Source organism: Myotis lucifugus, unplaced genomic scaffold, assembly GCF_000147115.1.
Source record: "Myotis lucifugus unplaced genomic scaffold, Myoluc2.0 scaffold_117, whole genome shotgun sequence".
Classification (NCBI taxonomy): domain Eukaryota; kingdom Metazoa; phylum Chordata; class Mammalia; order Chiroptera; family Vespertilionidae; genus Myotis; species Myotis lucifugus.
The window spans coordinates 2,800,317-2,826,736 of NW_005871165.1; the positions used below are offsets into that span (position 1 = coordinate 2,800,317).

Here is a 26,420-nt window from a genome sequence, read left to right on the forward strand (position 1 = left end):
GTGTTAGCTGTGGAGAGAACAAATATTGTAGGCACTTCGGATTCAGTGAACTCAACCCATTCTTAATTTTTCTGACTATGCATATAAGAACTTCTTCCTCTTTTCTTGTCTGCCTCTGTTGACTTGTTAGTTTAGAATTTGGAGAAGGATTGTTTGTGTCTGTTTATGCTCCTCACACCCCATCCCTGAAGTTAGAAATCTTAATTCTCATCTAGTAATATGATGACTTTGGAAACATTTATCTACCCTAATAAAAGGGTAATATGCTAATTAGACCTGGAGACCTTCCGGACGTCCTTCCTGACAAAGCCATGGTGGTGGGGCAGAGGCAGAGGCGGTTAGGGGTGATCAGGCCAGTTGCGGGGGAGCAGTCGGGGGTGAGCTGACTGGCAGAGGGTCCAGTTAGGTGCGAGCAGGCCAGCAGGGGTCACAGTTGGGGGCGAGCAGGCCGGCAAGGGCAGGCATTTGGGGGTGAGAAGGCCAGCAGATGGGGGGTCAGTTGGGGGTGAGCAGGCCGGCAGGCAGACTGGTTAGGGGCCATCAGGCAGGCAGGTGAGTGGTTAGGAGCCAGCGGTCCCGGATTGTGAGGGTGCAGGCCAGGCAGAGGGACCCCGCCCCCATGCACAAATTTTGTGCACCGGGCCACTGGTATATATATATATATATATTAGCTTTCTGTCTTTGATTATAAGCATAACTTTTACTTCTGACTTACTTTGTGAATTTGAAAGAGTTCAGTTCAAATTTAGTTGGCAGTTATTAAGAGCCTGCTATATCAGGCACTGAAGTTACAGTGTTGATCAGGGGTCCTCAAAACTACGGCCCGCGGGCCACATGCAAATACAAATATTGTATTTGTTCTCGTTTTGTTTTTTTTACTTCAAAATAAGATATGTGCAGTGTGCATAGGAATTTGTTCATAGTTTTTTTTTAAAACTATAGTCCGGCCCTCCAACGGTCTGAGGGACAGTGAACTGGCCCCCTGTTTAAAAAGTTTGAGGACCCCTGGTGTTGATGTTAAAGAAGACCATTGTGAATGGAATGAGATTTCTGTCCTTATGTATCAACAAATAATTACTGTACAGAGTTAGATGGAAAAATAGAAGCCCATAGAAGGTATCCAAGTAATAGAGAATAGAAAGGTATTATTAATCCAGAGTGATAAGGGAAAACCTCTTGGTAGATGATGTTTGAACTTGGTTTTGAAGGATGTTAGGAATTCCACAGTTGGACAAGATAGGGTTGTATGCTTAAAGGCTGAAATGCTGTCTGTATGATGCTGACTCTTATGATTTCTATCTCTACCTCCAACCTCCAACCTTTCCATGGAATTCCATGTATATGTATATATATATGTATGTATATATATATATATATCTGTCTCTATATCTGCCTGTGATTTTTCTACTTGGATATCAAACAGGCATTTCAAATTTAACATGCCTAAGACAGAACTCGGTTTTCTCCCCAAAATATGTCTTTCATGTAGTTGTCCCATCTCAGTAAATGGCTTCACCACCTACCCAGTTGCACAAGCCAAAACCTAGAAGACATTCTTGACTCTTCTTTCCCTCATTTTCCAAATCTAATTCATTAGTAACTCTTGTAGATTCTCTATATATTCCAAATCAATCCACTTTTTTCCATCCCTATTACTACCTAGCTCATGTTTCCTCTAGTCTAGTCAGATCACATCATTTTTCCTCTAGATTACTTCCTAACTCGTTTCCATCTACTCTTGCCTCCCACCCACCTTACATGTCACTCTTCACCCCGCACATGCATCACTTCTGCTACGGCTCTCAGAATATCCATATTCCTGCCTTAGCTTTACCTCAGCTTACAAATCCTTGCCTTAAGACTGTTGCCCTAGGTATTCCCTCTAATATAATGTTCTTTTGAGCTTCCTGTGACTGGCTCCCTCCCAGTCATTCAGATATCAACTTCAGTCTGTTTACTCAAAGAGGCCTTCCCTGACCACCCAACCTGAATTGCCTCCCAGTCATCGCTTATCATCATATTCTAGTTTTTTTCAGAGTACTCATTTTCTTGATTAGTTGTTGTCTTCCTCCATTAGAATATAAACTCCACTCGAGCAAGGAACCTGTCTTCCTGTTTCTTCTCTATCCTCAATGCTAGAATCCTATATAATAAAAGGATAATATGCAAATTGACCGAACAGCAGAACAACCGGTTGTTATGACGTGCACCAACCACCAGGGGGCAGACACTCAATGCAGAAGCTGCCCCTGGTGGTCAGTGCACTCCCACAGTGGGGAGCGCTGCTCAGCCAGAAGCTGGGCTCATGGCTGGAGAGCACAGTGGCAGTGGCAAATGCCACTCCCGCCTCCGTGGCAGCACTAAGGATGTCTGTCTGACTGCTTAGAAGCTGGACTACAGTTGGACATCCCCCGGGGGCTTCCGGACTGCAAGAGGATACAGGCCGCCAGGCTGAGGGACAACCCCCCTCCCAAGCATGAATTTCATGCACCAGGCCTCTAGTATAATAATAATCCTTTATTGAAAGATCTTGGAGTTTAAATCAAGAGACAACGCATATGCAATTTTCAGGAACTTGGCCTTATCCTGTAGTAGTGATAGAGATTATACTATGACTAGGGGCCCAGTGCACGAATTCCCTTGAAAATAACTGTGGCTGTGAGGCTGCGGTTGGCACAGGGGTGGGTCTTGGCCTATCCTCTGTGCCCCTACCCGGCCCCTCCTGCAGCAGCCCCTCTCCTGCCACCGCTGCTCCCATGCGCTGACTGCACGGAGCGATTGGGGCCAGCGCCAGCAGCAGGTGCGAGTGGCAGCTGCTGCCCCTGATTGCCCCTTAGGGGCGATCAGGGCCGGCAGCGGGTGCGAGCGGCGGCTCTGGCACTGGCAACGGGTATGAGCAGGCAGAAGGTATGAGCAGGCAGCAGGTGCAAGCGTCAGGTGGGACCGCAGCACACAGGAGCAAAGAATTTTCAGTATCCACCAGAGGCTCGCCCCGATGACAGCTACCGGCACCCTGCCTTGGTCTGGCGCCCCCGCTCACCTGCTCCACCATCCTGCTGCGGCCTACGCCTGCCATGTTCTGTGCTCTGCCACCTGCTGCTGATGCCCGCCATGTTCCGAGCACACCCCCTGGTGGTCAGTGCACGTCATAGTGACCGGTTGTTCAGTTGTTTCGCTGTTCGGTCTATTTGCATATTAGGGTTTTATATAGAGAGAGATTGCATGAGAGAAGGTCAGAAGGCATGGCCAGATCATGAAAAACCTTTGCAAGTAAGAAAGCAGTTTTTTCAAAGGGTTCCCAAAATCCTCTTATGAAAGTTGAGTACTTTCTTTTTCTTTTTTTAAGGAAACTTTTGGTGTTTTTTTAAAAATATATTTTTATTGATTTCAGAGAGGAAGGGAGAGGAAGAGAGATAGAAACATCAATGATGAGAGGGAATCATTGGCTGCCTCCTGCACGTTGGACCAAGCCCGCAACCCAGGCATGTGCCCTTGACTGGAATCAAACCTGGGCCCCTTCAGTCCACAGGTGGACGCTCTATCCGCTGAACCAAACCGGCTAGGGCAAAACTTTTGTTTTTAATATATATTTTTATTGACTTCTCAGAAGAAGGGAGAAGGGGAGAGATAGGAACATCAGTGATGAGAGAGAATCATTGATCAGCTGCCTCCTTCAGCGCCCCCACTGTAGATTGAGCCCACACCTGGGCATGTGTCCTGACCGGGAATCAAACTGTGATCTCTTGGTCCGTAGGTTGATGCTCAACCACTGAGCCACACTGGCCAGGCAAAAGCTGAGTACTTTCTGCCTTAGTGTTTCAAACAATTTTTGAAATGGATTATTAAGTAGACATGTTTCTTTCCTTTGACTTACTATAATTGTTTCACTCTTTACAAAATTTTTATTGATTTTAGAGAGAGGGGAAGGGAAAGGGATGTAGAGATAGAAACATCAATCTGCTGCCTCCTGCACGCCCCCTACTGGGTATCAAGCCCGAAACCCGGGCATGTGCCCTGACCAGGAATCGAACCGGTGACCTCTTAGTTCATGGGTTGACCCTCAACCACAGAGCCACTCCAGCTGGGTGTAATTGTTTTACTCTTTTGGTCAGTTCTAAATATGGTTTTTATAGAAATGACCAAATTCAGCTCATGGCATATGCTGAATGTACCTGACCAAATACAAACCCAAAAGGATGAAGTTTAAGGAACCAGCTGCTTTCACTTTTCACTGGACGGTGTCACTTATGGATCTCACACCAGAGCAACCCCTTTGATCTTTTCTGTTTCTTAGCTGCAAGCAAGGATTACTACCATCTCTATACTCTACTTAATTGTTAGAAACTACTGCTACATATCTGGCTAATGGAAAAATTCTGTATGTATTCTGAAAAAAGTGATTTTGTACTCAGCCTTCTATAGGTTGGATAAGTTGTGTGGAGGTAGTGGACATGGGTTGCTTACATCTCCAGGAATGGTAGAATAATACTTATGGCCTGATGAGATGTCATCATATTATGGTGCCCAGTGTTGGTCATGTTTTTGCACTACTTTTGAATAAATATGCATGAACCTGTCTGAATTTGGCTATGTATCTTTTAAACCTGGTGATTCAGCTCACAATAATATTAATATTGTGTCAAGTCCCCTCCACTGTGTCATTTGTAGACACCATCTGGGAATTGCCATCTGGGACATGAGATCTTGGCTGTCCTACAGAAGTCGTGTCTTCAGGTTGGACACACCATATGTTATCGCTGTGTGAACTGAAAGTAGCCATTTGGTGTGATGTAGCTAACATTCTGGTTACATGTACCACCTCCCTTCAGTCACTTTAAAAGGTGATAATCTGCATCTAACCTGATTCAGTAAGTTTTTTTCTCTGGTTTTCCTCTTTGGTCTATTCAGCCTCCTTTGGAAAGTCTGGCAACGGTGGAAGAGACTGTGGTTCGAGACAAGGCTGTGGAGTCCCTGAGGCAGATCTCCCAGGAGCACACGCCTGTTGCTCTGGAAGCTCATTTTGTACCTCTGGTGAAACGCCTAGCGAGTGGGGACTGGTTCACGTCTCGCACATCTGCGTGTGGTTTATTCAGCGTTTGCTATCCCAGGGCTTCAAATGCTGTCAAAGCAGAAATTAGACAGTAAGATATGGTATTTTTTTAGTTATTTGGGGTTATTGGGACGATTTACACAGTACCCACTTACCAGTGAGTGGCTGATATCAGGATAATAAGATTGATGACATCACTTTTTATTGTCCAGTTGAATATACCAGTGTTTTGTCTTTGTTTCTTCCATGAGTAGAAGCCTAATCACAGTGTTTGTAAGAGAAAACCTCTAAAAATGCCTTGCTGTGTTTGTGTTGTTGGGGGGGGAGGGAGTATTTAATCAATGATATTTGACAGGAAGTACCTTCATTATTTTATTTGCTCTAGGCACTTCCGTTCCTTGTGCTCAGATGATACACCAATGGTACGACGTGCTGCTGCTTCCAAATTGGGCGAATTTGCAAAAGTTTTAGAATTAGATAGTGTGAAAAGTGAAATTGTTCCATTGTTTACTAATCTAGCTGCAGATGAACAGGTAAGTTAACTCAGTATTTACATTACACATATATGCTCCTCTCCTCTAATATTTTAAGTATTTCTTTGGGGAGTTTGGGTCTCATGTTAGGATTCTTTTTGCAAAATTAATACTTAATTCTGGCCTTGATAAAGTTTAATGACTCATTTCATTGTCTTTATGTTTCTTTCTTAATCAGACCATGATTTTCTCTTACATTGGCAGTTGTTATAAAAGGGGGAAGTCAGAGGAAATGGGATCCATAATTAGGACGATCAAAGTTGCATTAAGGGGTAACATACCTTTGTGCATTGAAGGCTGGCTTGTCATATGGGAGGGTAAGGATTCCTGGAATTTTTGACTTTCAGATAAACAAGCACAGTATATATTAGGAAAGCCATTTGGCCCTTTGCATCTCTGTGTGCGTGTATAGGATGATCTCACATAATAGCAATTTTAAATCCAAGGATCTAGATTTCTTTAGTGTAGAAATAGCAATAATAATAAAAACAGCAAGCACCTAAATGCAGTACTTCATCTTCCTTGGCCTCTTTAAAGTTGTTTATATAAATTAATTCATTTTTCACAACAGCCCCATGGGATAGATAACCCATTTTACATTTTAGGAAACAGAGGCACAGAAATTGAAGTAACTTGCTGAAGGTTGCCTCATTAGTAGTAGTGGAGCTGGGATTGGAATCTAAGCACTTCACGGCGTTCACAGTGAGGCTGTACTGCCTCTCTGTGTGGTGCTTCAGAGGATCAGACACCAGAGTTTGTGGACTAGAGTGAGTCCTTTGGGGTTTTTAATTTGCCTGGTATCTGCCCTAGAATCACTTAATGTGGACAGGACCAAGAGCACCAGGCACATGCTGATGAGTCTTATTTTTAGATTCTAAATTTAAAGATGATAAATTTTACTTCCAAAGAATTTTTAAAAATTATTAAAATAACATTTAAAAAATCAGTACAAAGTATACATCTTAAATGAATTATTATAAGGTAATGTCATCTTGTAGCTGTCATCTATGAAACAACAGAATTTTGACAGCCACTACCCCAGAAGCCCTCTCTGGCCTCCCAAACACAACACCTCCTTCACTCCCCACTTGTCACTGCCCACCTCCTTAAGACTAACACTTTATCTTGACTTTTATGATAGTTAACTACTTCCTTCTCTTTGCACTTTCATGACTCAAACATTATAGTTTAAAACATTGTCCAACAGATCTGTAATGTAAACTACCTATTTTAAGCTTTTTGGTAGCCACATTTTAAAAAGTAAAAAACAGGTGAAAATAATTGTAATGATATATTTAACCCAATATACCCAAAATAATTATCATTATAACTAGGCACTTTTCAGGTGTGGATAGTGGTTACCACATTGGACAGCACAGATTTAGAGTCCTCATTTGGGATTTTGGTGATTACATTTTCTATATTATAATTTAACATTTTCTTTGTCCTCTATATTTCCTGCAAAATGGTAGTTGAATCTTGTGGTGGGGGTGGGGTTGCAAACTTTTTCTGTAAAGGACAAGGTAGTAAATACAGGGGTGGGCGAAAGTAGATAGACCGTGGCAGTGTGACATTCTTTTGAGTTATTGAAGCTATTGTAATAATAACCTGCATGTGTTTTTCTATATTTGCCCATGCCCACCCCGGTAATTTAGGCTTTGTGGGCCAGACAGTCTGTTGTAACTACTCAGCTCTGAAGGAAAATAGGTGATAAAGAGATAAGTAAGCAAAATATCAGGGATAAATGCTATGATGCAAATATAGAGTAGGGTGATACAATTGGAAGTGATTATAGGACATTTCTCTAAACTGGCTAGTCAGAGAAGGACTGCGAAGAGGTGACAAACTGAGACAAGAAAGAAAAATGGCAGCCATGACCTTTCCTAGAGTGTCAGCTCCAGGAAGGGAGGACACTTGTGGATAGTGGTCCTACAGTTGGAACCTAGTGGGTGAAAGGGACTCTGGTAAAAGATGAGGTTGGAGAAGATAAGCAGGGGTCTGGTCACAGAGGGTCTTTAGGCCAGGATATGTAGAGTTTGGGTTTTCTTTTCTAGGTGCAATGAGAATACACCAAGATTTTAAGCAGGGTTGTGACTTGATGTAATTGAGGCTTCTGGGTGGAAACTAAATTGTAAGGTTTACTTTACAGTTCTGTGTGGGGGGGGAGGGGGAGAGAATAGAAACAGGAAGACCAGTTAGGAGGCTTGTCTATACTCCAGTCAATACACAGTGGTGAACTAGGGAGGTATAGTGAAGATGGCGAGAATCTGGAGGTAGGTATGGAGGTAGAGTTAGTAGAACTATGATTGGGTTGGGTGAGGGGAAGAGGCATCAAGAAGATCTTGATTTTTGGATTGAGCAACTGGGTGGGTGGTGGTGTCATTGCTGAGGTGGAGAAAATTCTGGGAGGACGCAGGTTTGGGGAGAAAATCAGTTCTGGAAGAGAAGTAATTGATTAATTTAACAAGTATTTATTGGTATATTTTTCCATAGATGGTAGCAGTCCCTTGATTTAGCATCATTTTGGGAATCCAAAAATATCTATAGCTGCTACCAAGACTTAGTTCTGCCCTTTTTAGCCTGTTCATTTGGGTAGAGGAAGTGTTCTTGGGCACAATAGTAAGTTTTTGTTGATTCTGAAAATTTTAAAAAATTTGTTAATAATTTTGGAAAGGTTGGGAATCACTCTTATCTTTCATGTATATGTGTGTACATATGTACACATATATATATGATATATGTGTATATATAAAATATGTAGTTATATAAAGGGACCTTTGTCCTGTTTCTCCCTGGGCACTTTATGTTTTACATATTTTCAAGTTTCTACTTTATATACTTATGATTCCCAAATCTGTGGTGTCAGTTCCTAATTTCTCATTGGTTTGTCTAGTTGTATATTTCCACTTGCTCAAAGGACATATAGGTGTCACATTGACACTTGGCACTTTACATTTGGAAAGCTCAGTTCAGTCATTCCTTATCTTTCTAATTTTTTCATTTTGCGTTTTCCCAGACTTGGCTACCTCAAAGTTATCTTGTCCTTGGTTCTCAACATTGAAATCCAACTTTTTAAATTACTCTTTTGTTTTCCTATGTGTTTCTTTCCAAGTCATCATCTTATACCTCAATTCCTATTACTGCCACTTTAAACTGAGTACAGGCTGCCCTATCTGAAAGCAGAGCGCGTTCCTGTGAAACCTTTTGTAAGCCAAAGTGGCATAAAGCAAAGAAGCAGTTACCTTAGAGATACATCTTGCTAATAGTGCACAAATTAAATAAAAATAAAACCCAGGTGCACAGACAGTTCAAGGTGGTGGCATCTTGATGCTAAGATGCTGGGTGTAGCTCCTGAGAAGGAGCTCTGTGGGGCCACTGCTTGAGGTGCGCTGCGTCTGTAATGGCTCCTGCAAAACAAATGCTGAATGCTGGTTTCGCTTTTTACCTTTTTTTGTAAAAGTAAAAATCCTTCTCAGGCTTCTTTCAGGTAGGGAAACATGTATTAATCTAGGTTTTTCATAAAAGCAAAGTTGCAGAATGAACTTTTGAGAAGCGGGGGTACCTGTATTTTGCTAACAGCTCCCCAATGATTCCCTTACTTATTATTCTCTTTCTCTGTCCTGATCTGTTATAAACTTATGTAAGCATAGTTGTCATTATTTCTCTCAGCTTTTTTATTAGAGTGAGGCTTTGAAGATATCATTAAAATGTTCTTTTTTTTTCACTTTACATTTTTACTTCATTTAAAAAACAACTCTGCACTAGCCAATGTAATTATTTTGCTGTTCATTCACAGAATAAGTTTCTACCTTTGTGGCTTTGACATACTATTCCAGTCAGAGAACAGCTATTTCCAGGCACAGACACATGAAGCTGCATGTAGTGTAGTTCAGCAGTCGCCAACCTTTCGGACCTCACAGACCACCAGTGGTCCACGGACCACCGGTTCGCAACGCTGGTATTGTTGGTTTGCTTCTGTTTTTTTTTGAAATGACACTCAGAGCACACCCCCACACCATATACTTTGACTGTCAGTAAATATTGTCTAACAGAAATAAATTTTATTCCCTTAGGATTCAGTGCGCCTCCTAGCTGTGGAAGCTTGTGTCAGTATTGCCCAGTTACTGTCTCAGGATGACCTTGAGTTTTTGGTGATGCCTACACTTCGACAAGCTGCAGAAGATAAATCTTGGCGAGTTCGCTATATGGTAGCTGACAAATTTTCAGAGGTAAAATTATTGCACTGGTATTTTCTTTAAGTACTAAAGAAAAAGAGAAACAAGAAACCCACAAGTTTGCTGTGGTACCAAAAGTCTCTGAATTCTTATGAATCAGAAGTGTTTGTGGCAAAAATGTATACCTGAAGTTGTGCTGTTTTGTGTTTTCATATTAATTATTTTGTTAGTTTGCATTTAAACCTGTACATATTATTTTATAGCTCCAGAAAGCTGTGGGTCCCAAAATCACCCAAAATGACCTCATCCCCGCCTTTCAGAACCTACTTAAAGACTGTGAAGCTGAAGTCCGAGCGGCTGCTGCCCACAAAGTGAAAGGTTAAGGAGTTCAGTTTATGTTGCAGGATGGCTTGTTTATTTTGGTGCATTTTTTTTATGTCAGTGAATTTTTATGATTTTTGTTCTAGAATATGTTTTCAAATAAATAGAGATGATTTTATTGTATAGAAATGTTACATTATCATGTAAGTTAAAACCAAACAGCCATTTTACCTTGTTTCAATTTTTTTTAATGCCTTTTCACGTTGGATTAGTGTGATACACAGTGCCATTTAGATTGACAAAAAAGTGTATTTAGAACAAGGGTCACTTCTTAGAGATTTTTTGCTTAAACATATGATTTGAGTTAACTTGAAACTTGATATAACTGGTTAAATTTCTTCATTTGGCTCCTTGTAAATGGTTCTATGTAAGCATTATTTTTTTTCTATTTATCTCTTTTAGAACTTTGTGAGAACTTGCCCATTGAAGGTAGAGAGACCATAATTATGAATCAAGTGCTGCCCTATATAAAGGTAAACCTAACTTTAGTTTACTTTTAGCTTTACCTCTGCCTTATGTGAAGGCAAACTTTGCCTCTTTTTTGTTTGTTTGCCTTAGAGCTCTTTTGAGTTTAAAGGAGGACAAGGGATGAATGGGATAGGTGTGTTAATGTGTGACATTATTTATCACTTATTAGTAGTGCGTTATAACTGAAAAATGCTCGTTGGCACAAAGGTTTGTGTTATCTGACAGTTGATCTGAGGAAACATTATCAACGAATCTATTGAAATAGTGCTGTCTTTTTAAATTCCTTGGGAAATAGTATGGAAGTTTCTGTTGTCTTGCAAAAAAGAAAGGCTTTTAATTTTTTTTTTTTTTTTTTTTTTTTTTTTTTAGGAATTAGTATCTGATACAAATCAACATGTCAAATCGGCTCTAGCTTCTGTAATTATGGGATTGTCTACCATTTTGGGCAAAGAGAATACCATTGAACATCTTCTACCTCTTTTTTTAGCTCAGTTAAAGGATGAGGTGAGTCTGGCTATAAATTCTATTGCTTGATAGACAGTGATTTGGTTTGGTTTGGTTTGAGGTTTCACTAAAATAGAACCCAAAACAGGGATAATGTGATTTTAAAAAGTAACTTATTTTAAACTAGTGACAGTCCTTGTGTTTGAATATGGGTTGCAAGTTCCCCAGAAAATGGGCACTAGGAGCCATAGATACAGACTTAAAAATGTCTCCTCATTCTCTTTGTCTGATTCCTGCTGAGAGGCTCTGGTTTCTTCTCTTCAAACTTAATAGATCTTTGTTTAAAAAGTATCTTTTATTTAAATATAATATCAACTTTATACTGATAGCTAACATTTATTGAGTAAAACTATATGCCAGGCATGATCATAAATGCTTTAGCACATATTATTACCTGTAATCCTCACAGCAATCTTAGAGGTAGGTCTTATCCCCATTTTACAGATGAAGCTGAGGCACAGAGAGAGAAAATAGTTCACCCAAGGTCTTGGCAGATCTGGGATTTGAATGCATATAATTTGATTCCAGAGCCTATGCTCTTTACCATCCTATAGAATTTTTGTCATATATATATATTTAATTGATTTCAGAGAGGAAGGGAGAGGGGGAGAGAGATAGAAACCATCAATGATGAGCAATAATCATTGATTGGCTGCCTCCTGTACACCCCCTACTGGGGATCGAGCCCGCAACCTGGGCATGTGCCCTTGACTGGAATCGAACGTGGGACCCTTCAGTCTGTAGGCCAACACTCTAGCCACTGAGCCAAACCAGCTAAGGCCATCATATAGACTTCTTATTGAGAGTTATGGTTAAGAACAGTTACAGTTATGTGCTTTGAGTTATTTGTGTACCCAGTACTATTTCTTCCAAGACTACTTTTTTACCTGAGTCAATAATTTCTTATTTTAAACTTTAGTTAGCAGTTTTTACCTCATCATGACAATAGGAAAATATTGGGCAGAAAACTTGATTTTTATATGTGTTCTTTTGGGGCTTGTGTACTTGCAGTGTCCTGAAGTTCGTTTGAATATCATCTCCAATTTGGATTGTGTAAATGAAGTGATTGGAATCCGTCAGCTCTCTCAGTCTCTTCTTCCTGCCATAGTGGAGCTGGCTGAAGATGCCAAGTGGAGGGTCCGGCTGGCCATCATTGAGTATATGCCACTGCTGGCAGGCCAGCTGGTGAGTGTGTGCGCTCCATGAAGTGACGGATAGCATCAAATAGTTGAGCAGATTTATTGTGCCAAGTAGGAGGCCCCAATAATTTGTATGATTTTGTTCATTTAGACACATCTAAGTATGGTAGGTCCTAGTTGCTTGTAGATGGCTTTTATTTTCATTAGTGCATTAACTTCTAACAAAAAGGAATTATATTATAGAGACACTTTTTACCTCACCACCATCTAAAAGCAAAGCCATAAAAACAATGTTTCTTGGAATGTAACAGATTTTGTGTAATTTAATGTCTCTGTGACAAGGAATATCTAACTGAGAGGAAAAGGGAGTATTGTTTTAAGATAAGTTAACTTTGATTTTTGCTCAGAGAAGCTTCCCTGTTTGCCTATATACTGAGCAAAATGTCCTAGCTTCTGCTTTTTTTTTTTTTTGGGCTACTTTTTTTGCTTTCTGGTTAAAAGGGAGTTGAGGAATCTGATTAGAAAAGGAGTATTGAAGTTTTTAATGCTAGTATTTTGGCCAGAGTCCACATTATCAGATTATCTATTACTTTTTTTTTTTACCTATTACTTTTTGAGTTTCATGGTTATTTTTACTCTGTTATGTTAATTAAATTATCAGTGCTGGGTTTTATGGCCACATCCTTTCCTTTCTGTTTTCATAGATGCCCTCGATCAGCGGTTCTCAACCTGTGGGTCGCGACCCCTAAAAATACATCCTGCATATCAGATATTTACATTATGATTCATAACAGTAGCAAAATTACAGTTATGAAGTAGCAACGAAAATAATTTTATGGTTGGGGGTCACCACAACATGAGGAACTGTATTAAAGGGTCGCAGCATTAGGAAGGTTGAGAACCACTGCCCTAGATAGTTCTAAGTGTGATATACCATTACCCTGTTGGTAGCATTTATTGCAGTGCAGTGTGGCTGTCAAAAACTAGTTGGGGGAAAAAAAACTCAAGGCCTATCATGTGCCCTAATTTTTAGAGGAGTTACATTAAATATGTTTCTCTAACCAAATGAAAACAAAATTTTTAAATAATAAAAATTGCTATTTAATATCCCTGGGGGGCGGGGGAACTAGTTGGGAAGATAGACAGGTGATCTTTTTTAGGGTAAGGACTGTGTTTAGTGTTTGATTGCCAGTGCCTACTATAGTGCCTGGCATTAATCAGGCACTTAGCATTTGTCAAGTGTTAGATAGTGAATACCTGAATATTTTTTGAGAAAGCTCAAAATATGTCAGTTTACAGCTAACGTCACTGCAGTTTGTTTCCCCTCTCTCACCCCACTTCCATTCCTCTCAGATCATAGCATATGGGATCTGGTTTTTTACTTTCTTGGACCACTGGATTTGTGTTGCTAATTTTGGTATATTCAAATGCATCTTGTGGTTATCTGTGGCATCACATGTTTTATAAAATTTGAAGTGTCCCACTCTTCAAAATGGATGTAAAAAATATCACTCTATAGCTAAAAGGGTCAGGCGAAGTCATCTTGTCACTTTTTCCCCCATCACTCCCAAGCACTGAGAGTCATCCTTTGTTCTTCACTGGTGACTGTCATGGGTCACTTTCTCCAGAATGGAAAGCAGCAGTGGCTAACTGGTTGGCTAAAGGCTGAAACAACTGTGCAGAAGAGAGGGAGAATTTTAGTACTATTTTTTTTAAACCTCTATTCCTCGTAGATCTGGGAGGTCAGTAAAGGTTGGCAGCTCCACAGAGGAGTATAGAAGCAAGTAGATGCTGACTTTGGCTGACACATACCTTTTGGGCAGGGCTGATACACATTGGTCATGAACATTTTGTTAATGCAACTTCAATTTCTTGTTCGTATATATCTTTTTATTTTTTTATCTGTATCAGGTAGTCAATTTATAAAATTCTTTCAAGAGATTACATATGGCCTGGCTTATGGACCATGCTGAATAAATGTAAAGTTAAACCACAAAAATCAAGAAATAAAAGTTAAGATTTAAGAGCCTTGGCCAAGTAGTTCAGTTGCTTGGAGCCTTGTCCTGGTATGTCAAGATTGTGGGTTTGATCCCCAGTCAGGGCACACACAAGAGTCAGCCAATGAACACACAGATATGTGGAACAGCAGAATGATGTTTTTCTCTCTCTCTCCCTCCCCCCCCCCCCGCCCTCTCTCCTTCCTTCCCTGCCTCCCCATCTCTCTACCGCCTTTCCTCCTCATCTCTCTTCCGCTTCTGCTCTCTAAATTAAATTAAAAAAAAAATTTTTTTTAAATATATTTTATTGATTTTTTACAGAGAGGAAGGGAGAGAGATAGAGAGTTAGAAACATCGATGAGCTGCCTCCTGCACATCTCCCACTGGGGATGTGCCCGCAACCCAGGCACATGCCCCTGACCGGAATCGAACCTGGGACCTTTCAGTCCGCAGGCCGACGCTCTATCCACTGAGCCAAACCAGTTTCGGCTAAATTTAAAATTTTTAAAGAAAAATCCATAACTTGAAATGAAAAAGAAATCTTTGAGAGCTGACATGGTGATTTAAGTATATGCTAACACCTATTCATGATCTATTATTATAAAGCATTTTATGTTATTAAATCACTATTTTCAGAGTACTTTATTTGAAATATATAATCGCTGTTCAGGAACTTCTTAGATCCAAAGAAACATGTAGATCCCAAAAGGGAGACTCTGGGAGAGCACTGTGTCACAGCATTCTCCTGCATGGTACAGAATTCCCACAGTGACAGGTCTGTGTAAATCAGCTCTAGGAGCTTGTCCCCTCTTGTGCTCGAGTGGCCAAATGTTGACAGGAAGAGCTAAACTGGAAGAGCCAGGATGGTTCTACCTGTGACTCTGCTGGGTCACCTGCAGTGTTGCGCCTGCTTTATTCTCCCTCTGCTTCCTCCCATCATCTTAGAAATATTCTATTTAAGTGGAAATATCTGTATTTCTTGATATCAGTTTCTTCATCCTTAATGATTTATTATAATCTTAACCAAAAAGGGAAATTTTTTGAGACTTATTAATATTATTGACAGAGAAGTACAGATTGATAGTTTCAAAAATAGTCATGAGGATATAAAGTACAGCAAAGGAAATACAGTCAGTAATATTGTAATGACTGTGTATGGTGCTAGTGGGTACTGGAAATACCAGGGGAACACTTTGTAAAGCATATGATTGTCTAACCACTACGCTGTACACCTAAAATTAATACAAGTTTATATCGAATGAACGTAAACTGTAATTGAAAAATTTTTTAATTAGAAAATAAAGAAAAAATATGCTATTGACATATTTTACTGGGTAATTCCTTTTTACAAATAATCTAGATAATGCTTGGCAGACTGTCCATACTGCATTCTTTCTATCATTTGCGGTATCACATCTGGCTCCTGACCATCTGATTCTCTCCCACTTAGCAGGGCCTGGGCCATCTCACTTTGTTTATTATTTCTATCCAATAAAATAGATTTACAGTTTGTAAATCAAATTCCATGGTAATTGTTTTCTGGCTGGTTCATGAATTCAGCTTATTTGGAAACGAGTGGTTTTTAGCTTTTAGTTTATTTTGGTGCAATAAATAGATTATCTTGATTTCTAAACTTTGTGAAATGTGTATTAATGGAATCGTCTGTACCCATAGGGTGTGGAATTCTTTGATGAAAAGCTGAATTCTTTATGTATGGCCTGGCTCGTGGACCATGGTAAGTAAATAAGTTAAAAACAGGTTGTTATGGAGTGTTCGTGTCTTCGCATCTATCCCGTGTTGTTTATATATTTCTTTTTTAGAAAGGACGACTCATCTGATTGCCTTCCTTGTGTAGTGATGAAGAAATACTGTGATTAAAGTCCAGTTAGTTTCCTCTGAAACACAAGTTTGATGTTTCTGTTTTCTACCAATATTTTCTGTCTTAAACTTTATTTTTTTCATGAACAATCTCTTTGCTTTGTTTCTTACTCATTCTATTACATTATTTTCAGACTCTTACATACACATATACTCACTTTTTTTTAATCCTTACTCAAGGATATTTTTCCGTTGGTTTTTTTTCTTTTTTTAAAATGGCACCAGCACCCAAGGTCAGGGAGTCAGAGATTTTAAATTATTTTATTACTTATCTGTCTGTTTTTCAGCACCATTTTTTTTTTAATCCTCATCCAAGGGTATTTTTTCATTGATTTTTAGAGTGGAAGAGAGAGGGAAAGACAGAAATATCGATGTGAGAGAAACATCAATTGGTTGCCTCCTGCACTCACCCTCGAGCCTACAACCGAGGTATGTGCCCTTGACTGGGATCAAACTGGGACCCTTCAGTCCGCAGTCCGACGCTCTTGCTACTGAGCCAAACCGGCTAGGGCTACATATACTCATCTTGAGGTCTTCTGCTTGACCATGCTGTCTGGGTGGGACAGAGACTGGAATCAGATGAAAGGCCAATGGGGAAGAAATGGCTACGTGGCTTGTTTGAGTGGCACAGAGAAGGAGCTATACAGTGGCACGGGAACAGAGTCCAGTCCAGACCTGGCATCTTCAGTACAGTCTGAGACCTGTTCAGATGGGGGCCACGGGGGAGGTCGTGACATAATACTTTGAGCTTTGGTTCCATATTTTGGTGCATATAGTAGGCATTGTGTTCCACAGCATCTTATGTATACTTTATGTACTGAGTGTATCTTTGTTCTGTGGCTGCTTGTGCCTGGATATTTGGGAGGATGGGAATATTTGTGTCTGCTTGTTCATGTAGGTGATTTTGTTAAGGGCATATTTGGATCATATAGGAGGTCATATGGCTAAGAGTGTGAAGAGGAGGGGTATGAAAAATGTGCAAGTCTCATAAAGGCGTATATATGTAGATGATTTTAGTGTTTTCAAACTAGATTTTGAGGACTATTTCATTTTTCTTATCTTTTAAAGTTACCTTTCCGTGGCCTAATTTTTTTCTTTTTCAATGAATTTTAATATGGTGAATCATAAGAAATTTCTCTTTTTATAATAAAAGTGTTATTTCTTTTTTTTTTTTAAATATATTTTATTGATTTTTTTACAGAGAGGAAGGGAGAGGGATAGAGAGTTAGAAACATCGATGAGAGAGAAACATCAATCAGCTGCCTCCTGCACACTCCCTACTGGGGATGTGCCCGCAACCAAGGTACATGCCCTTGACTGGAATCGAACCTGGGACCCTTGAGTCCGCAGGCTGACGCTCTATCCACTGAGCCAAACCGGTTAGGGCTTATTTCTTTTTTTTTAATTAAATCTTTATTGTTCAGATTATTACATTGGTTCCTCTTTTTTCTCTCCATAACTCCCCTCCACCCAGTTCCCACCCCACCCTCCGCCCTCACTCCCCACCCACTGTCCTCATCCATAGGTGCACGATTATTGTCCAATCTCTTCCCGCACCCCCCAAACCCCTTTTCCCCCCGAAAGAATAGTCAGTCCATTCCCTTTCTTTGTCCCTGATTCTATTATAATCACCAGTTCATACTGTTCATCAGATTATTTATTCACTTGATTTTTAGATTCACTTGTTGATAGATGTGTATTTGTTGTTCATAATTTGTATCTTTACCTTTTTCTTCTTCCTCCTCTTCTTAAAGGATACCTTTCAGCATTTCATATAATACTGGTTTGGTGGTGATGAACTCCTTTAGCTTTTTCTTATCTGTGAAGCTCTTTATCTGACCTTCAATTCTGAATGATAGCTTTGCTGGATAAAGTAATCTTGGTTGTAGGTTCTTGGCATTCATCACTTTGAATATTTCTTGCCACTCCCTTCTGGCCTGCAAAGTTTCTGTTGAGAAATCAGCTGACAGTCGTATGGGTACTCCCTTGTAGGTAATTGACTTTCTTTCTCTTGCTGCTTTTAGGATGCTCTCTTTGTCTTTTGCTCTTGGCATTTTAATTATGATGTGTCTTGGTGTGGTCCTCTTTGGATTCCTTTTGTTTGGGGTTCTCTGTGCTTCCTGGACTTGGAAGTCTATTTCTTTCACCAGGTAGGGGAAGTTTTCTGTCATTATTTCTTCAAATAGGTTTTCAATATCTTGCTCTCTCTCTTCTTCTGGCACCCCTATAATTCGGATGTTGGTACGCTTGAAGCTGTCCCAGAGGCTCCTTACACTATCTTCGTATTTTTGGATTCTTTTTTCCTTTTGCTTTTCCGGTTGGGTGTTTTTTGCTTCTTCGTATTTCAAATCTTTGACTTGATTCTTGCGATCCTCTGGTCTGCTGTTGGGTGTCTGTATAATATTCTTTATTTCAGTCAGTGTATGCTTAATTTCTAGTTGGTCCTTTATCACAACATCGAGGGTCTCACTAGATTTCTTCAGGGTCTCATTAAGTTTATCGGCGGTTTCTAGAAAATCCTTGAAAAACCTTAAAAGTGTGGTTTTGAACTCTATATCCAGTAGTTTGCTTTCCTCCATTTCTGTCATTTGTGTCCTGTTTCTTTGTCTCCACATTTTTTATGCTTCGCTGTGTCGATAGAGTGGCTTTCTGTGCTAAGTGTCCCAATTACCTGAGGTAGACATTCTTGGTGCACCCCCTTGTGGGCTTTGTGCACAGTCTTGTTGTAGTTAAGCCTTGATTGTTGTAAGTAAAACGGGGAGGATTTGACCTCCAGGCCAATTGGCTGTGAGAATCAGCTGTGTCTACGGTGGGAGAACTTCTGTGCTGAAGACACCCTTATGGGGCAAGACTTGCTTCAGTGGGGCTTTGGTGCTCACTGAGTCTGCCCCCTGAGTGTGTCCCTTATAGATCTGAGGAGTTGTAATTGGATGGTCCCACTCTGACCACTGGGTACACTGGCTATTGGATCCAAGGAGGTGCTAATCTAGCCTCTGCCTGAGGCTATCCAGCAGAAGCCAGCTGTAAAGCAATGCAAGTTGCCCTGGGGCCTTGGGGCAGCTGCAGTTTATTAAGTTATTTTCAGATTACAAAGGGCCTTTCATATGCAAAAGCCTCCGTGCACGGCTTGGGCGGGGCGGGGTCCCGGGGGATCAACAGGGTGGGCCGAGTGAGCGAGCAGTATGGCTGCTCTCAGTCCTAATTCAGAGGACCTGGCAATCGCAGTGAGTGCCTCCGAGAGAAAGCTGCCCTTGAGTTCCGACCGATGCCAGACAGTCCCGTTTCTCCCGTATGAGTCTGGGTCCCCAGAGACTTGCCCGGAACTGGAGCTTAGAGCCAGAGACTCCCTCCCGATTGGAAAAGACAATCTGTCCTCAGCCGCCAGCCCTCTCCGCATGCACCTCCGCACCTTTGTATTTACTTCAGCACCGCACCTCCTCTGAGTCTCGGTATGCTTTTCTCTTTCCTTCTAGTTGTAGAAATTCCACTCAGCCAGCCTTCCTGTGGTTCTGGATGATGTCCGTTATGTCTTTTAGTTGTATTTTTGAAGTGGTTGTGCGAGGCAGCAAACTCCGGTGTTTACCTATGCCACCATCTTGGTTTTCTCCGTCAAAAGTGTTTGTTATTTCTGATATATATTTAACATTAGTGAGACTGACATCCCAGAAGATTCTCTACTTAATTATTCTTTCCTTTTAAAAAAAATAAATATTTTTATTGGTTTCGGAGAGGAAAGGGGAGAGAGAGAGAGAGAGAGAGAGAGAGGAAGAGAAAGAGAAAGGGAGAAAATCAATGATGGGAGAGAAATGTCGATCAGTTGCCTCCTGTATGTGCCTCAAACAGGGATCGAACCCACAACTTGGGTATGTGCCCTGACCAGGAATCAAACCCACCACCTTTTGATGCATGGGATGACACTCCAACCAACCAAGTCACCTGGCCAGGGCTTGTAGGGAATTATTAAGTGTTAAAACAGGTACATTTATTCACAGAAGACATTTAACATTTCTCAACATAAACATTTTTAAGGGAAAACAGGCATGAAGGTCTGAAGTTTTTATTTGCTATTGTGTAGATGACCACAGTGACCTCCATACTACCTCCTCGCTGTCTTCTCCCTTTAGCTTTCTTGCCACTATTGGAGTAGTCTTGCTAAAGTACCACACTAGTCACCAGGTGACAGCTTTGCTTTAAAAACCCATCTTTTTATTTTTTTATTTTAAAATATATTTTATTGATTTTTTACAGAGAGGAAGGGAGAGGGATAAAGAGTTAGAAACATCGATGAGAGAGAAACATCGATCAGCTGCCTCCCTCACACCCCCTATTGGGGATGTGCCCGCAACCAAGGTACATGCCTTTGACCGGAATCGAACCTGGGACCTTTCAGTCCGCAGGCTGATGCTCTATCCATGGAGCCAAACCGGTTAGGGCCCATCGTTATTTTTATTTATTTTTTTTATAACCTCTCAATGTACCTTTCAAGATGTTCTGTGTTTTGGGTCTCCTATAACTGTCCAGCCTCGTGTTTTCCCAGATTTCAGCTATCTCCTTTGTGTCCCGGGTAAATTTTTTTACCCTTTCCAGGAATTACCATCTCTTCTCTTTCCTTACACAAATCCTCTCTAATCTTTGAGGCCCAGTACAAAGCCTTTTTAGACCTTCCTGTTCTCTTATTTCCAAAAGACGTTCTAGAGCTTCCTGTTCTCTCTTCTCAACTGCTACAGCTCTCACAATTTCACACTTTATTATAATCAGTCTTATACCATGTGACTACTTGGAGTATGGTAGCTTTCATTTTTCTAAGTGTATGATCTTGAGGAGAAATACATGTATTTTTCCTGTTACACATAGCATATAGTAGGCACTGATACTTGTTAATTAATTCGTGATGCCTATAATGAGCTCCCTACCTTCTTTTTCCTTGGACATATTACACATTTTGAAACTGTAGTAAAACCAAATCAGTGTATTTATGAGTTGTAGCTGACCACATGCCACTGCAGCATGGCTGACTTTGGAGTGTGTTTGCAGCATCTTGATTTTGGCCCGCCTTTGCTGATGATGTACGTAAACTAGGTCGTGCTGTACTGTGAACAGCATTTCTTTTTCCCTCTCCTGCAGTGTATGCCATTCGCGAAGCTGCCACCAACAACCTCATGAAACTAGTTCAGAAGTTTGGTACAGAGTGGGCCCAAAATACCATCGTTCCCAAAGTGTTAGTAATGGCAAATGATCCTAATTATTTGCATAGAATGACCACCTTATTCTGCATTAATGTAAGTATTACACAGCTATTATTGCTCAGGTGTTAAAGCAGTTATCCAAGATTGTGTTCCTGAATTCTGAATATATTGTCTTCTATTTGGAATATATTTCTTATTGATTTCTTTGGATAGTTAAGAGATGAGAGAAAAATGTCAGCTCTCAATCCATGTTAAAATCTACAGTAGTGAAGTCAGTTGTGAATTCTGCTCTAATTCTGGGTTTTTTGAATTCTACTTTGTATTACTCATTTAGTGCTCAAACTAGAAACATTTTCCTGTTGGCCAGTTACTTTTTTTATTAAGTATTAATTTTTCTCTTTAGATTTGGGGATATTTTACAAATAAAAGTGTTTTCTAGGTACTGTCTGAAGCCTGCGGTCAGGAAATAACTACTAAGCAGATGCTGCCTATTGTATTGAAAATGGCAGGAGACCAAGTGGCGAACGTCCGTTTCAATGTGGCCAAATCTCTACAGAAAATTGGACCAATTCTAGATACTGAGTAAGATTTTAATATTATTCTTATTTTAAAAGTAGATTAAAAATATTACATGATAGTGGGGAGTAATGGCTAAAAATAAATTCGGTGATTTTTACTTTACCTAAGGTGTGGGTTTGTTTAAAGAAAATAATAAAATAACCATTTTTGCAGGTGTCCAATCTTTTATATTTAAACTCATATATGTGAAGATCATTGTCTGAAGCTATTTCTGCTGAGAACTTTAGATATTATTTAGTATTTGTCAAACTTATAGGTGTTTTAAAAGATTTTTGTATTTTAAACTTTAAAAATTGCCTTAGAGCCCTAGCTGCTTTGGCTCAGTGGGTAGAGCATCGACCTATAAATCGAAGGGTCCCGGGTTCAATTCCAGTCAAGGGCATGTACCTCGGTTGCAGGGTCCTCCCTGGCCCAGGCGCTGGTTGGGTCACATGCAGGAAGCAACCAGTCGATGCGTTTCTCTCACATCGATGTTTCTCTCCTACTTTCCCTCTCTCTTCCACTCTCTAAAAATCAATGGAAAAATATCCTTGGGTGAGGATTAAAAAAAAAAAATTGCCTTAGAGCATATGTACCATAAAACATTTTTCTGACCCAGAAGACTGCCTTTCACAGACAATACTGTTGGATTTCAGTGCTTTGCAGGAGGAAGTTAAACCGGTACTGCAGAAGTTAGGCCAAGATGAAGACATGGATGTCAAATACTTCGCACAGGAAGCTATAAGTGGTATGTCCTTCTGTTGTCTGCCTTGCAGCTTTTGCTTTGGTTGACAGGGTGTAAGTGACGCTCAGTGGGCAAGGCGATCAGCATATGGGAGACGGGAGGGTGTTGAGTGCCTGGAATGCTTATTCCCTTCTTGGCTCACCACTGAGCAGGCCGTTTCTCAGTCCCATGTGTAGGGATGGGTAGGAATGTGATTTTCACTAGTAAGAATAGTTTGTTTGGATTTTAATCAATTTTTAAAGTTTAACTTTGATTAGCCTGACAGAGTAGAAAAACTGACCACAATGAGAAGTTCAGTCTCCTGCTTTTGGATAACTGTTGTGCTCAATAGTCACACAGGTAGTTCATGAACTTTCTGTGCCACTAACTTGATTCTGTTTGGAATTTTCCAGTGCTTGCATTGGCATGATGAGGAGCAGGAGGGAAAAGACTGTACTAATTTCTTAACACAGATTTCTAGTCAATGTGTTCTTCAACTGGATGGAGAAAAAAATGGAAAACCTTCAAGACCTCATCCAAGCAAATGGCAACAGCTTCCAAGAAATCAAATTTCAGTGACTTGATTCTTTTTAAAGATGTAAAGGGATTGTTTTTACTTGTCTTCCTTGTTGGGATAATTATACACCATTCTTTTTGTTTGTGACCAGTTCCTGACACTCGGTACAGTCGTTTCTTGATTGTCTCCAGGGATTTATTGGGCACTATCTGGGCTCCTGCACCCTCACCGTTCCATCAGCCTGGCCACTTAATGTCCTGACCAGGGCTGGATGGGTTGGGACCCAGACATGCAGTGGAGTGATTCTCTGGTGTCTACTTGTATCTGTGTGACTGTTCATCATTCCAAAGTTAAATGTACAACTTATGTTATAAACCCTCTATTTGGGAGACACATTGAGATTTAACTGTAGTGAAAGCCACATTTTTCTGGATAATGATGGTCTGCGTCAGTGTCTTACATGAAAGGGGAATGTGGAAGCTCAGAGTTCATGTGTTGTTTGTTCTGGTTTTTCTTTGCCTTATTTTGACTAATCATGTCACTCAGAAACCTGATGTGCAGATGTATTGCTGCTAATGTGTAATGTTAAATCCGAACTGAATTTCCACAGCTTATACCACTGTGTTCAAAATACTTCTCTCTCTCCTTGCTGAGAAACTTAAAATTTAGTGCCTTCGAATAAGCAGTAGTTCTACCATGTCATTGTAAGATTGCAATTTTGTAATTCTAATGAGAAAAGGAATGACTGGTATAATACTGTGAGGATTTCCTGCGCTTAACCTCATTCTGCTTCCAGCTGTGTTAACATCTGGTCCTTGCTTTGGCTTTCCAAACTAAATTTCATTACTTTTTTGGTATGGATGATGCTGGAATCATCATTTGAAAACTTTGTTTTTCTGCTTTTACAGTAAAACCTCATTAATTTTTCCTGGAACTTAAGATAACTAGTTAAGCTGAAGGAAGGGTTTCCTGGAGCAAATTAATAGTTTGTAGGGAAGCCTATTGGACCCAAACTAAAACTATTTTGAAGCTCTCTTTAAAAAGTACCCTTTTGCCAGTTAGTACACCAATTACTAATCACTTTTCAATTACATTAAAATACTTTTCATGAGGATTTTTATGAGCCCCCACTTTTTTTTTTTTTTCAGATATATTCAATTTAGTCTTTATCCCTGAAATATATACATTTGTATTTCATGGAGAATTTAAATATATTTCCATGTAAATTTATTTACATTGTCACCTGTTCAAACTCACCTTGTCCCTAATGAATGTTAATGAGGTTTTATTGTAGTTTATTTTTCTCAGTGCATCTTGCTAGGTAGTTTGCTTGTTCCATTTTGGTTTTGGAATTCTTTTATTCACGACCTCTTTTAAACCCAGTGCACCCTATTCTGTTTTTTGAAAACCAAGTTTGAGCGAATTACTTTCAAGTTTGTCTTACCGTAGAAAAACAACATTTTGAATCAGAAATTGCCTGCATTTAAAATTGTCAAATTACCTTATAGTAACTTTATATTTTATTACTTTTGGGGCTAAGAATTAAATATTTTCCCTAAGCAAAAATCTTTTATACAGTCTCATTTTATATCTTAAACTATTATGCTGTAAACATCTTAATTTTAGTTTCATGGTTCTTTTTTTATTATTATTATTACCTGTAGGTTATGTTTATTCTTCATTGAATTTCATTTTTCAGAGGCTGTTGTCTTCGTTCTTGAAACAAATTTGTACAACCATTGCTTTATTCTTTGGTTGGAAATACTGGTTGGTTGGAAATGTCCTTGGTTTTGGGATAGACTTTTAAATGCCCTTGTGTGCCCCCTGGGGGTCCTGTGCATTGACCTTCTACCCCAAGACTATGGCAAAGGAACCCTTTACTTTTTCAGACATGGGTCAGGGAGCTCAGCAGGGCGCTGCCTTTTTAGATGACTTCTTAGGGACTTCACTGTGTCTTTCTGCCTTAAATGGTAGGGAGTCAATCCCTTTTGTTACTGCTCAGAGGAGTCATCTTTTTTTTTTTTTTTTGCTAACTTGGTTATTTTCTCCACAGGTTATCTTGCTGTCACTATAATGTAAGCTCCAGGAGCTCAGTAAGGGCAGGGATTTTTGTCTGCTATATCACCAGCACCCAGATCAGTATCTGGTGTACATAGTAGGTACTCAATAAAAATGTGTTCAATGAATTTTTAAAATCTGTCCTCTGATGTGTTGTGTTCGTGGAACAAGTCATCAAAGGTACCAGACTGCATCTCATTCTCCCATTCACAAAGGAAAGGACCTTACTGCTCTTAAGAAATTAGCTTTATGTGACCCTTCTCCATCCCCTATCTTAGGCAACAGTTCCATTTGGATTGGTGCAATCACCTCTCACATAGATTGCTGTTATTTTTTCATCCCAGGCAGTTCATATCAGTTGTTTGGTCGATTAGGAAAGGGAAGCAGAGACAAACATACAAACCTAAAAATGTCTCCTCAACAATGGAATTCACTTCAGTGTTTCTTTCCCATTTGTGTGGGGTTTACTCCTCAGAGATTTGAGAGACCAGACCTTAATTCTCTGCTGCCAAGTGGGTATGAACCTGAAGATGCATGGTGTTTCATAAGAATAAGCTGGTTCATGTGTGATTTCTGACAAGGCCTTGTTGACATAGCCATCAGCTCATGGAACGACCACAGCTTGACCACTGTGATGCATGGTCTTGGGGTCTCTGCTGGACAACTTGTCCTGATTCACAATAGGCAGCATGCTAACCTCAGCTGTCCTAAGCATTCAAGATAGTGCATGGACCTCTAGGGGAAGAAGAATGTCATCTGGACCCCGTCGTAGCTATGGCAATGCTCTTCTTGCGATTGTGACCGCTATGTTGGTGATTTCCTGTGGAAGTCACGTGGTACCCTCCCCACAGAGATGGCAGGGCCGTAGCCACAAGCTGGGTGCTTGTCCTACCCTTTTGCCTTTGACTTCAGTTCCTCTGACCTGTTTTCATTTTGAAGCTCCTGGCTTACAGCCTCCTGGTGGCTGCTTGGGTGTGACACGAGCGAGAGGAGCTACCTTGTTAGCAGGTCTAGGGCCTGGTCTGCTCCTAAGTAATCGTTCCCTCGGATTCTCCTGTTTCCAGCCAGTTCCTTGCGCCTCTCTCCTGTTCACTCACGTGTCTCCAATCCTTTCTTTGTACCCAAAATAGCCCCTCTATCCTCCCCATGAGCCTGCTGTGTCCAGGAAATGACACAATGTTCAGTTGAGGGAAATGTGGAGGATGGGGAGTTAGTTCCTCGTTAGGTAGGAAAGCCAAGCTGCTGCTTTCTG

General features: G+C 40.3%; 1 protein-coding gene across 1 annotated transcript; it reads left to right on the forward strand.

Moving 5' to 3' along the window:
* Window positions 1-2,892: 2,892 nt before the first annotated feature.
* Window positions 2,893-23,589, forward strand: PPP2R1B (protein phosphatase 2 scaffold subunit Abeta). The gene is made up of 13 exons (XM_023757931.1): window positions 2,893-2,907; window positions 4,909-5,141; window positions 5,436-5,583; window positions 9,657-9,812; window positions 10,022-10,136; window positions 10,542-10,612; window positions 10,977-11,111; window positions 12,123-12,296; window positions 15,922-15,982; window positions 21,250-21,404; window positions 21,751-21,893; window positions 22,526-22,617; window positions 23,007-23,589. The coding sequence occupies exons 1-13, from the start codon at window positions 2,893-2,895 to the stop codon at window positions 23,021-23,023; spliced, it is 1,515 nt and encodes a 504-aa protein (XP_023613699.1). The 3' UTR covers window positions 23,024-23,589.
* Window positions 23,590-26,420: the final 2,831 nt, after the last annotated feature.